Source organism: Anas platyrhynchos, chromosome 1, assembly GCF_047663525.1.
Source record: "Anas platyrhynchos isolate ZD024472 breed Pekin duck chromosome 1, IASCAAS_PekinDuck_T2T, whole genome shotgun sequence".
NCBI classification, from domain to species: Eukaryota; Metazoa; Chordata; class Aves; order Anseriformes; family Anatidae; genus Anas; species Anas platyrhynchos.
In genome coordinates this window covers 54,504,548-54,516,080 of record NC_092587.1, presented here as the reverse complement: position 1 = coordinate 54,516,080, position 11,533 = coordinate 54,504,548, and the positions used below count along the sequence as shown (strand labels likewise).

General features: G+C 61.9%; 2 protein-coding genes across 4 annotated transcripts; one reads left to right on the top strand and one right to left on the bottom strand.

Moving 5' to 3' along the window:
- The first annotated feature begins 2,033 nt into the window (after window positions 1-2,033).
- Window positions 2,034-9,386, top strand: CDC42EP1 (CDC42 effector protein 1). Of its 3 annotated transcripts, none has more exons than XM_038183338.2 (4): window positions 2,034-2,375; window positions 4,764-5,589; window positions 6,102-6,910; window positions 8,574-9,386. In XM_038183338.2, exons 2-4 carry the CDS (start codon window positions 5,151-5,153, stop codon window positions 8,580-8,582), a joined length of 1,257 nt encoding a protein of 418 aa, XP_038039266.2. In that variant the 5' UTR covers window positions 2,034-2,375; window positions 4,764-5,150; the 3' UTR covers window positions 8,583-9,386. The 3 variants fall into 3 exon arrangements, with proteins under 3 accessions (XP_038039266.2, XP_038039261.2, XP_027306103.2); XM_038183333.2 differs by having other exon boundaries at window positions 8,487-9,386; XM_027450302.3 differs by lacking the exon at window positions 8,574-9,386 and having other exon boundaries at window positions 6,102-8,061.
- A 5-nt stretch (window positions 9,387-9,391) lies between these two features.
- LGALS2 (galectin 2) lies at window positions 9,392-11,205 on the bottom strand. The gene is made up of 4 exons (XM_013096223.5): window positions 11,129-11,205; window positions 10,655-10,737; window positions 10,374-10,533; window positions 9,392-9,604 (listed from the first exon to the last, which is right to left on the bottom strand). Exons 1-4 carry the CDS (start codon window positions 11,132-11,134, stop codon window positions 9,458-9,460), a joined length of 396 nt encoding a protein of 131 aa, XP_012951677.1. The 5' UTR covers window positions 11,135-11,205; the 3' UTR covers window positions 9,392-9,457.
- Window positions 11,206-11,533: the final 328 nt, after the last annotated feature.

Here is an 11,533-nt window from a genome sequence, read left to right as displayed (position 1 = left end):
GGCTGCAAAGCAAAACGGGGGGGGCATCTTTGAGATGCTGCAGGAATCAAAGCCAGCAGCCTGCGGGGAGCTGCGGGGCCACCCGGCTGCTCCGATGATAAGCCCGATGCCCAGACTGGTCCTGCTGCCCCGGGGGGGTGAGGCTGCAGAGGGATGAAAGGCTGGGGGTGACTCAGGGTAAATGAGGCAGCCGGGCGTCTGGGGAGATGGGGCTGGGAGGGGTCGGGGCATTAGCTCTCGCCCAGGGCACCCACGGGTGCTGTGGTGGCTCTGCAAGACTGTCCAGACCCACAGCATCACTCGCAGGGAGGAGGACAAGACGAGGAGGGGCTGGGGTGTAGGGTTTGATGGGTTCGGTGTCAGGCAGGGGTCTCGGAACTGCACTGCCCAGGTGTAGCTGGTGAGGCTGATCCACCAGGATGGATGGCGAGCCCCAGAGCTGGTGTTCACACACCCTGCAGGGCTCCAACCCACTCCAACGCCGTCCCCGAAGGGGTAAAACCCGACAGCCTGGCTCGGGGAGGGGGCAGAAGAAGGGGGGGGTTTCCAGAAGCTTTCCTGGAAATGGAGCAAGGCCTGGCCCCAGGATGCAAAGATGCTCCGAGCACGGGCAAGGAGGAGGAGGAAAAGGAGGAGGAGGAGGAGAAAGAGAAGGAGGGGAAAGAGGAGGAGGAGCGGGCGACCCGCGAGGAGCAGATCGTGGCCCCTGCCCCATCTGGAAGAGATTTGTTCTGCATTCCCCGGCAGAGGCGGCCGCCTTCGCTCCCCGCCGCAGCCCCCACTGCAGGGCACCGGGACGGGGATGGGGATAGAGGGACCCCAGCGGATGGAGAAGGAAGAACGGGTCTGTCCCACCCTCTCCCACCACCCCGCTGGATTTTTGGGGGCAGGACACGTGAGAAAAAGGTGCCTCCTACGGCTCTGGCAGGCTGGGAGGCTGTAGGTCGTGGGTTCTCCTTTTCTCACCGGTGGCACAGCTCCGTCCACCTCAGACCTGAGTGCCCATCTCCCACCGAGATGCTAAAAGGAGGCCTGGACCAAAACGCACAAGGCTTGTGCTCGTCTTCCCTGTCATATCTGGCTTCCATGGAAGGCAGAAAATGCAACCTCGGCAGGGTCACCCGATCTGAGCAAGAGGCTCCATTTTGACATCTCCTCCGCAGCCATCTTGTCATCCCTCCAGCCAGGCCCTGCTCAACCCCAACAAGTCTCATCTCGCCTCCACCAGCGGAGACACCTCCCTTCTCCTCCACGGGGCCACGAGCAGCGCTTGTGCCTGGCCGAGCACCCCTCCAGCAGGGCCTCCGAGCCTCATCTCCAGGCCGTGGGGTCACCGGGGACGTTGGCAAGGCTGTGCCCACCGGCAGGCTGCCCCTTGGTGGCACCGAGAGGGGACAAACAAGGAACAAGGCGTGATGCCAGCAGGATGTGGTGTCCCATGGGTGGGCAGAAACTCATAGCATGAAGGAGGAGAGCACCTCCTTGAACCTACCACAGTGCCTCCAATATAACGCTTCTCCTGACCCCATAATGCTTGTCCTGACCCCATAACGCTTGTCCTGAACCCCTAATGGTTGTCCTGACCCCAAAACGCTTGCCCTGACCTCATATTTCTTGTCCTGAGCCTGTGGCACCGACCTGGCCCACGCTGCCTTCAGAGAGGCTGCTACCCCACCAACGCTCACCCTACACCACCCACGGGTCCTGGCATGACCGCGCACCCCCAGGATTGGGGTCAGGGGGCTTCCCATCCAACACGGGCTGGGATGACCCCGTGTTATTACCGAGGCTTTCACACACATCACACAAAGCCCTTTCCTTCTGCCTGGCGTCCCCAACAAGCTCAGCAGAGACCCGGCTTTTCCCCTTCCCCAAAAAAATTCACCGAAGAAAGGGAGCGGGGCAAGCAGGAGGCAGCCCAAGGCCGGAGGAAGGGAAATGGCACTGGGGAAGTGGGGCGGGGAGCCGGAGGGGGGGAAGGCAGAGAAGTTCCTGAAGTTTTCTGTCCTGGATAGTTGGAATAAATCTCATTTTCTCCGGTCTCCGTGCCGGGGCGAGGATTGGCTCGGCGGTGCCGCAGCCCGCCCCCTCCTTCCCACGTCCCCTCCCCACCAGCTTCGCTCCCTCGCTCCCGTGGCACCGGGGCGTCAGGCACCCAACGAGCAGCCTTGGGGAGCCAGCTTTTTGGGGGTAAAAGGGGTGGAAAAAGGGGCGGGGGGCACGCATCCCCTTCCCTTTCCCCGCCGGGACGCATCGCCGCTCACCCTCCCAACCAGCCGGAGGGGCGCATGGGGAGCGTCTCCCAACTTTTCGGCCAGAGGACGGGACAAAAAAAGCCCAAACCACAAAAAAAAAGTCGCCTGGGTTCGTGAGAGGTAAAGCCTGAAAGTTTTGATTTCGACGTGCGGAGAGCCGGAGGGGAAGGGAAGAAGGGAATGGAAGGGAGGGGGGGAGAGGGCGGTAAGAGGGGGGAACGGGGAGGTGGGAGAAGCGGGAGGGGTGGCGAGGCGATGGAGACGGGGAGGATGTGGCAGAAGAAAGGCAGAAGGAGGCAGGAATGCGAGGGGAAATGGGGAGGAAATAAGGGAAAGCGGGAGCGAGGACAGGGGAGCGAGGAGAGGAACGGGGCAAGGAGGGGGCCCCGAGGATGGGGGCAAGGGGCAGGGTGCCCTCCCGCTGCTCCTGCCCTCACCCCGCTCTGAACACCGCAGGGAGCCACAATTTTGGGGGGTGTCAGAGCAGGAGAGGGAGCAGGGAGGGGATGGCTTTAAACTGCGAGGAGTGCCAGCCTCCCTCCACGTCCCAGGCTGCCTGCTTGGAAAAATACCCCGGTTATAGGCAGAGATATAAAAAAAAATATATATATAGCAGCAGGCAGCGCGGGAGCTGGACTCGGGCTTGTCCGCCCACTGCCCGGCACCGCTCCAGGACTGCCGAGGGAGCCCCCATCCCATCCCGTCACCCCCTTCCCACCCCAAAACCCCGTTCCTGCCGGCTTCCCCCCTTCCCCGTCCCAGAACAAAGTGAGAAGCCGGCGGAGCCTCTGCCTCTCCTCCTGCGGGGAGAGGAAGATTTGGGGCACTCGGTGGTTTTTGGGAAGGTTTGGAAAGGCTTCCCGGCCGCCCACAGCTCCTTCCAACCCTTGTGGAGACCACCCCAAACATCTCCTCTCCCTCTTCGGAGAGTGTCCCCGTGGGGTGTGTGCGAGAAGGAGGGGTTGGGGAGGGTGAGGGGGGGGGGGAAGAGAGAGAAGAGGCTGCTTTCGGCAGCTCCAGCCAACGAGACATCTGGATTATTTCCCCCCCATCCTCCCTCCCTCGCTGGTTTCCGTTCTTCCCAGCGAGCGGAGCAGCCCCGGCCATTGCTGGCGAGTGGAAAACCAGTGGAAACCAGCTCGGCTTCGGGGCGGGGGGGGACACGGGGGAGGGAGGAGGAAGAGAGAAGGGAAGGTGGGCAGACGGATGGACGGACAGATGGACGGACAGGGGTCCCCTCGCCTCGTGGAGGAAAGGAGAGCGTGGGTCAGCCTTTGCCCCCTAATCACGAGCTCGGAGCAGCACACTTGGGCAGAGGGAGGGCAGAGACACAGCGGGGGCAAAGGAGAGGAGGAAAAAGGGCTGGCACCATCCACCCCCTTCCCTGGGAGCAGCGGGGAAGAGCTGAGGGTCCCCATGGGGGTCCGCAGGGCAGCCCAGGCCTATGGGGCTGGCGGATTCCTCCCCTCCCAGCCCTATGCCTTGTGCCAAGGGGGGGATCCTGCCCCCACGCCGTGCTCCCACCCCAAATCCGCCACGTGCCCAGCGTGTCCCAGCCTCGAGGCTTTGCAGAGACACGAGCAGAGAGAGGCAGGGGCTGGGGGGTGGCAGGAAGCGAGGCTGCCAGCGTCCTGTGGCCCGGCCACTGCCACCAAGGGGAGGCAGCCAATGCTGGCGGCCTCCGGGGGGGAGGTTTGTTTTCCCTTCCCAGGCATTAACCCCCGGCAGATAAGAGGGGCCCTGGGTGAGCAAACAAGGCCAGGGCAAGGCAAAAAAAAAAACTGAAAAACATGTGTGTGTTCTGCCAGGAGAGCAGCCCGATGCCCAGGCCTCCCAGGCACCCGCTCCAAGGTGACCCAGGGACACAGCGGGGGGACACTGGTGGGGACACGCAGCAACGGGGGTCCAGACACTTAAAAACTGAGGGATGGGGGGGCTTGTGCGTCCTTTTGGCCTCCTGTCCCCTCCTGCTGGCAGGACCCAGCTCTATCCTCATCCCACAGCCCTGATCCCAAGGAGGCCACGTAGCCCCGCGGTCATCGCCCTGCCACCGCCTTGCCGCCTGTCCCCCAGCACCGGGCGCTCCGTGCCACATTCACGCCCCGGCAAAGCAACCCAATACACAAATATTACATTTTTCCCTTCCCCTCCTCCCTGAGAACCACGCCGTCCGCCGGCCTCACCCTCTCCTGAAGGGTTCCTCTGAATAGCGAGGAGCAGGGAGAGGTTCCTCACCCCAGGAGGGCGGCGTGGGGCAGGGCACGGGGAGGAAAGCTTCAGCCAGGATTGCAGAGGGAAGGGCACGTGCTTGGGGACGCTGTTCCTTCCACCCCAAAAGGAGCACCGGGCTAGGGACACAGCTGGGGACAGTCCCCACAGCACTGCTCATGCTCCCATTTTAACCTCGCCGCCCCCAGGACCACCCAGCCCCGCCATTCCTGGGGTTACAGCTGGCAGGATTGGGAAAATCCTCGCTGAGGGCTTCACTTTCCCTCTTGTTTTCTTTAGGGGACCGAGGCGCTTGCCCTGCCACCCATCTGCGCACCAGCTCCTGCAGCAGAAGACCTCAGCTCAGCCCCAGGGGCAGCTTCCAGCAGCACCCAGGGTGACCGCAGACCCCGGTGGCCACCCCTGTCCCTCCCCTTTTGGGTGAGGGAGCAGCACCCACCCCTCCTCGGGAGGACCCGTCCCCATCAAGGCCACCGACTGCTGGGACGTCCCCACGCTGGGTGACTCCATGAGCGTTACGTAGACCCACCACTGCCACCAGATCAAAGCCGAGGCGAGCTGCTCCCCACGGCGATGGGGATGCCGGGGATGTGACGGGCCACTCCAGCACCGGAGGTTGTTTTTTTGGGGGGGTTTTCGGCAGGCAAAAGGACGAGGAGGTGCAAGATGAGCCTGGGGAAGCTGCCGGTGCTCAGCTGGGTGTCGGGCTCCCACGGCAAGCGGCGGCTGAAGTCGGAGCTGACACCCGACATGATCAGCCCGCCGCTGGGGGACTTTCGGCACACCATGCACGTGGGGCGTGGCGGGGACGTCTTCGGGGACACCTCCTTCCTCAGCAACCACGGAGGGGCCGAGACGGCCAAAGCCAACAACTTCTTCACCCGGACGCTGCGGCACGTCCGACGGACGCCCCTGAGGAGCCGGGGCAGCGGGAGCCAGGTGGTGGCATCGCCCGAGCCGCCCGCCATCTCTCCCATCATCAAGAACGCCGTCTCGCTGCCACAGCTCAACGAGGCGACGTACGACGGGGGAGGCGGAGGTTTGACCAGCAAGTTCTCCTTCAAAAGCGCCTCCAACAGCTTCTCCAAAACGCACCAGGCCTACGGTGAGTGGAGCACCACGCAGGGGGTGGTGTTTTGGCACCCCTGTGTCCCCTCAGCCCCACGATGAGCAGCCCCCCGGGGCAGAAGGGTGGCACGGGTGGGTGGCTCTTCGGTCTCAACATGAGGCTGTCGCTCTGCTCTTCACCAGGGGCTGTGGCAGAAGGTCTCGGGAGGGTCTGGGGGAGCCAGAGGGGCCGTGGCTGGGCTGAGAGGGAAAGGCAAGCCGAGGCAATGCTGCCATCTCCTGGTCCCGCCTGCCCGGCTCCGTCCCCACTGGCGTCTCCCCACGCCTAGTGCCCATCTGGAGGCCTCTGCTCGGCTCTGGGTTGGAGACGTCCACCCCCGAGCTGCAGCAGAGTCTCACTGGGCCTCACCAGTCCAGCACCAGTATGCCCAGTAAGGGCATAAAACCTGGCCTTTAGGCACCAATTCAGTGGCAGCGTCCCTTGTCCCGTGGACTTGTAGGACCACGGCGCCTTAGCTGTGCTCACCAGCCATCGCTTTTGCCTTGCAGGGCTGGAGTCTGGCTTTTGCACCATCCCTCGCGTCCCTCGCCTGGAAAAGGCCCAGGAGAACACCTTCCCCGGGGACGCAGAGCTCGCCCGCTCGGACTCCCTGCTGTCCTTCCGCCTGGACCTGGGGCCCTCCCTGATGAGCGAGCTCCTCCAGGTGATGAGCTTCTCCGAAACCAACGGCAGCGAGGCAGCGGAGGACAACCGAGACCTGCCTGGCAGCCACACAGTCCCGCAGGGTGAGGGGACCGAGGATGGGGTCCCTCCAGGACCTGATGCATCCCACGGAGAGGTGAAGGCAACGTCCAGCTTCTGGGACCGCTCCGGGCAGGCCAGCTCGCTGCTGGGGCTTTCCGTCCGTGCCAACGGGGAGGCACACGCCATCGAGCGTGCCAGAGAGGACCCGGGCTGGGCTTCGGGGCCGGGGGCAGCACCCGGAGGGACCCTGTGGCAAGGGCATTGGAACGACTGCTCCATCGAGGCGGGAGAGTTCGAGCGGGCAGCCCAGGTCCTGGCTCGCCATTACGGGGGGACGAGCACCCCACGCAGCCCGGAGAAGGGTGAGGGTGCCCGGCAAGGCCGGACACAAGCCGCGTGGGAGAGCCCCAGCAGCAGCCTGTGGCGGTCGCAAGTGACAGCGGCGAGACGGTCCCCAGAGACCCCCTGGAACCAAGGAGATGAAGATGAAGAGGAGGAGGAGGAGGAGGCCGAGCTCCCCAGCCTGCAGGAGGGGTACACTGGCAGCCGGGGGGGGCGCAGCAATTCCTTCGAGTATGCCGATGAGGAGGAGGAGGAGGACGATGAAGTCAAGGTGTGAAGGGCCATCCCTCCCAGCACTGCTCCCCCCTCCAAGGACCTTGGTGCTGTGGTCTTCGCCCTCCTCCCCGTGCCCCACCGCCAGGTGGAGGTCAGGCCTTACAGGAGATCTCCTGGCCTCTGGCTGGGGGCAGTGGGGTGCAGGGGGGGGCAGGAGGAGACCCCAAATGCCGCCGAGCCCCCCCCAAGGGTTGGCAGGGTGCTGCAGGGACAGGTGAGGGCTGTGCAGCACGGTGCCCCATGTTGCAGCCCTTCCCCGTCCTCGTTAGGTGCCAAAGGGACATCCCCACGTGCCAAAGAACCCCCCCGAGCCCCTTTCCACCCCATCCCGCATCCCCCCCAGCAAGCAAATGATGTGCTCAGGAAAGGGAATGGCGACAGACAGGGAGCAGAACAAGGGACAGCCCGCGGACACTGATCCCTTTGCAGCAGGGAGAGGGAGAAACTTCGTGCCCTGCTGGAGGTGAGGCCATCCAGGCACCAAATTCTGAAAAAAACCCTTCCCTTCACCCCCCTGGAACAAGGAGACTCCCTCTCTGCAGCCATTCTTCCCCATCCTCGCCCCCTCTCCCTGTCCCCAGCGTGCTCACCCCCCCTTCCCAGAGCTCCCAATGCCAGGGGCACGCGTGGAGGATGCTCGATGCCCCTCGCCGAGCATCCCCGGGTGACCACGGCCACCCTGGGACGAGTGGCCCCCACGCTGCCCCACGTGCAAACCAGCACGCACAGAAGCTCCTTTGTGCTGCCGCGTGGAGCCGAGATGCTCGGGGGCTGAGGTCACCGCGGGGACCCTCACAGCACCCTCCTTGTTCTCCGGGACGGGCGGGGGTGTGCATAGTGGGGGGAGATGACGCCACGTCACGCTCCCACGCGGCTCGCCCGCCGCCCGGTCCTTCTGCAGAATAAGGCAGTGCCAACACGTCCCCAGCTCTGGCCACCAGCACGCGGCAGGGCCACGCAGGATCAGCCCGTGCCGCCGCTGTGCCGGGGGGGCTGGCTCTCAGGGCGAGCTCCCCCTGCCCTCTGCTTCCCAAAGCGTAACACGAGCTCCAGACCAAAGCCCCAGGTCCGTGGACCAGCCTCTCTGCCTCCACTCTGTACCCCGTGCACTTATTATTGTCCTTATTAAAGCAGTTTTGATACTAACTTCTCCGGTGCCTCCCTCCCTCCCTCCTTCTCGTCCTCCCTCACCACGTCTGCCGCTCCGGGCCCAGCCACAAAACGCGCTGCCCCTGCTCCTTGGAGGATTTCGCAGCACCTCTGGGGTTCCTGGATCCACCGGCCCCGTGGTGTGACTAACACACCGAGCCAGCCCCTATCCACCTGGCACCGCGTGGCACAAAGGGCTCCCGGGGAGGAGCAAAGCTTCCTCCCCAGCCCAGCACCCCGAAACAGATCAGGGTGCCCTTCCCAAAGCTGGCAAGGGCAGCAGGGAAGTGGAGAGGGCTCTGTAAGATGCCCTTCTACTCTACTCTCATCCCACCCAATCTACTTTGCTGTTGCACACCGGCATCACTTAGGGCTTTGCCTGTGAGGGCAAGGAGGTGACATTGACTTTTTCTCGCACGCAGACCTCCCGGGTCCTCCCTCCCAGCGCTGTTGGAGGCGGCGAACTCCCCATTTCCTCATTTTCTGCATATTTCACTCTCCTTCCCCAGGGACTTTGAGAACAGGATTGACCCGGCGCTCTTCAGGCCCGCCTTCCCTCCCTGCGACTTGGCAAGACTCTTCTTAATTAGAGCCGCAGCAGCAGATAATCAGCAGTAATTGCCTGCAGTCCCGTGCGAGGGACCCAGGCGGGAGGTGGCAAGCCACCGAAACCAGCCCAAACCCTCTCCTCCGCCCTCCCCTGCCTCACTTTCCCTTGGAGCAGGATTTGGTGTGGCAGTGCCGGAGTAATGGCTAACCTGGCTGGAATGCACGGGCAGATAAGTGAGGGGAGATAAAAGGGGAAAGCCGGAGGAGACGACTCCTTATCGCCGCCAGGAATGCCAACACGGGGGCACACCTGCGCTCCCGTCCCCGCTTCGCCTGGTACCGCGCTGGCAGGAAGGCACGGCAGCCCTTCCTCCTGCCTGCCAGGGCGAGCGAGCCAAAAGGAAGCAGCGAACCCGTGCCCTGAGGTTCCCAAACCTAACGTTTAATTACGCGCTTTTGTGGCGCGGAGTGCCATATTGCTCGCGTCAGTGCTTTTGTTCCCTTCCCTCCTCCCAAAAATGCGGGCACGGGAAGAAATGGTGCATTGTGAAGAGGTTACACAAGCATCTCCCAAGCATTCAGCTCCTACCTTCCTCCTCCTCCTCCTGCACCCCACCTACAGCCTGCTTTGCCCTGTGCACTATCTGCTCAACCCCACATCCTCGTCTGATCTAGGAAAGTACCTGGCCTTATCTGGGAGCTATTTCCCTTGCTGTTGGGGAAAAAAAATGGGTTTTGTTAGCATCTCGCACACATCCACACAGCCAGAGACCTCACAGAAAGCAGAGCAGCTGGAGCAAGGAGTTCCAGCTGGGATTTTATTGGATGTAGGAAGCGGCGCCCATCAATCCAGCTTGAAGGAGGTGACCCTGAAGCCTCCCTTGATGCTCATGTACTTGAGCTTGTCAAAGCTGTGCCGATTGGGGAACTCCACGTGGTGATCATCCGGCAGCGTCACCTTGAACTTGTCTCGCAGGAATTCAATGAGGATCTGGGGGAAAAAAGGGGAGAAAGGTCAGCAACTGGGGATGAAGAGGAGAATAGGAGGTGACCAGCCACTCCAGGGGGAAATGAGGAATTGAGCAGTTGACATTGAGGGTGCAAGCTGGAACCCACACTGTGACCTGGGGATAGGATCTCTCCCGGTGCTGTTTCAGCTACTCAGGTTGTAAACCCAGAGTAGTTAAATTTAACTGCTGCCTCCACTGAGTCCTTCTATGCCACATGGCTTGGGTTTCCTCTGAACAGGGCAGGACAAACGTGCTGCATCATTGCCCTCACCGGGACCCGGAAAAAGGAGTGTCAGCCATAAACATGAACAAAGGGACAGAGCAAGAACTTACCGCTGACCTTTGTAAATAAAAGGCATCGTTCCTCAGAACTGTCAGCTCTCCACCCCCTCCCCAACCTCTAGCCAGGGATGAGGCAATAAGGCTCCTCTCCACGGCAGCAGGAAGGGGACTGCTCCTAAATGCAGCCCTGGCCACATCTTGGGACATCCAACGGGGTGAAAGAGCAGCGAGGGCAGCATCCCCAGCAGGAGGAGAGGGAGGACGGATTGTCAGCGTGAATCTAGGAGCGATGAGGGCACAAGAGCTGAGGGAGAGGTTCGGGAACTGGAGAGGAAGTGGAAATAACAACCAGGACCCAAAACCCAGAGGATGAGGATGAGGGAGAGGGAGGCGCAGAGGGTAAAAGAGCCTGCTAACCTGGGTCTTCCCCCCAACAAAGACACCCCAGCACCCCCACAGAGCCCTCACCTTGACTGTGCTGTCCCTGGAGAAACAGAAGTGGTGGTCACGGTGCTCGGCCTGCCAGGCATTGCCGCAGCGGGAGTTGCAGACGATGACCGTCTCGGTGAAGCGGGGGTTGAAGTGAAGCGCCAGGTCCGAGGAGCTGCTGCCGAGGTTGATGGAGAAGCTGTGGGCGAGCAGGAGGGAGGTCAGCCACGGACGGGAACAGGGAAGAACCGAGAGCCAACGCGTGGTTCTGGCACACGCAGCTGTCCAGAAGTGATTCGAAGTGGTTTCATCGCACTTACCCTTCAGCATCGCCGGAGATCTTGCCCTTCACCTTCAGGGTGTCCCCGACCTTCATATCCAGGTTGAAGATCTCGAATTTTTCCTGTCATGAGGGAGAGGTGTGCTGTTGGGGAAGGCGCCCCAGCCAGGAGAACATCTACTGCTTTCAGTAGATGGTCTTGTGTGGGCTTCTCAGTGAGGGGAGGGTTGGGCTGAGCGAAGCCATCAAGTGAAACAAGACATGAGAGAAAGAAGAGAAGAAGAAAAAGGCTCGTCCTTAGCACCGGGAAAGGCAGGATATGAGAGCAGAGGGTTCAAGCAGAGCAGCCCAACCCCATGTTTGGTGGGCAGCATCACCCACTCAGCCCCAGAAATGCGAATGGTGAGGGTAGAGCGAGCCGTGGCTTTGCCCATCCTGGGCTCAGCCTCGCTGACCACCCGGCAGCACGAGGAGGAGACCGTGGGGGACAGCAGACAGGAGCAGCAGCCCTTACAGACATCTTCCTCGGTGGGCAGAGTCACCAGGTAGGAAGCGACCAGCAATATAGCTCAGAAGTGCCTCGAATGGAAGATCTTATAACCCTACACTTCCTTGTGGCTTACACATTAACAGCGGTCCTGCCTCCAGGAGCTGCTAAGGCAGGAGACTTTGATCCAGGGAACAGCTTCCCTGTTTACAGGCATTTTAGTAGGGACTAAGGGCGTCTTCAGCAGCTCCCAGCCTTCTCTGTGGATTCCCCGTGGAGGCACCAGCACACGGGGCCCTTCGTGGTGCTACTCCAGCCACCACAGAGGACAAGCATCTGCTGTGGAGGTGTGACCACCATGTTCATTTCTTTTCTTTGTGTAACAGCTCAGCTTAAAAAAAGAAAGAAAAAAAAAAAAGCAATCATCTCCTT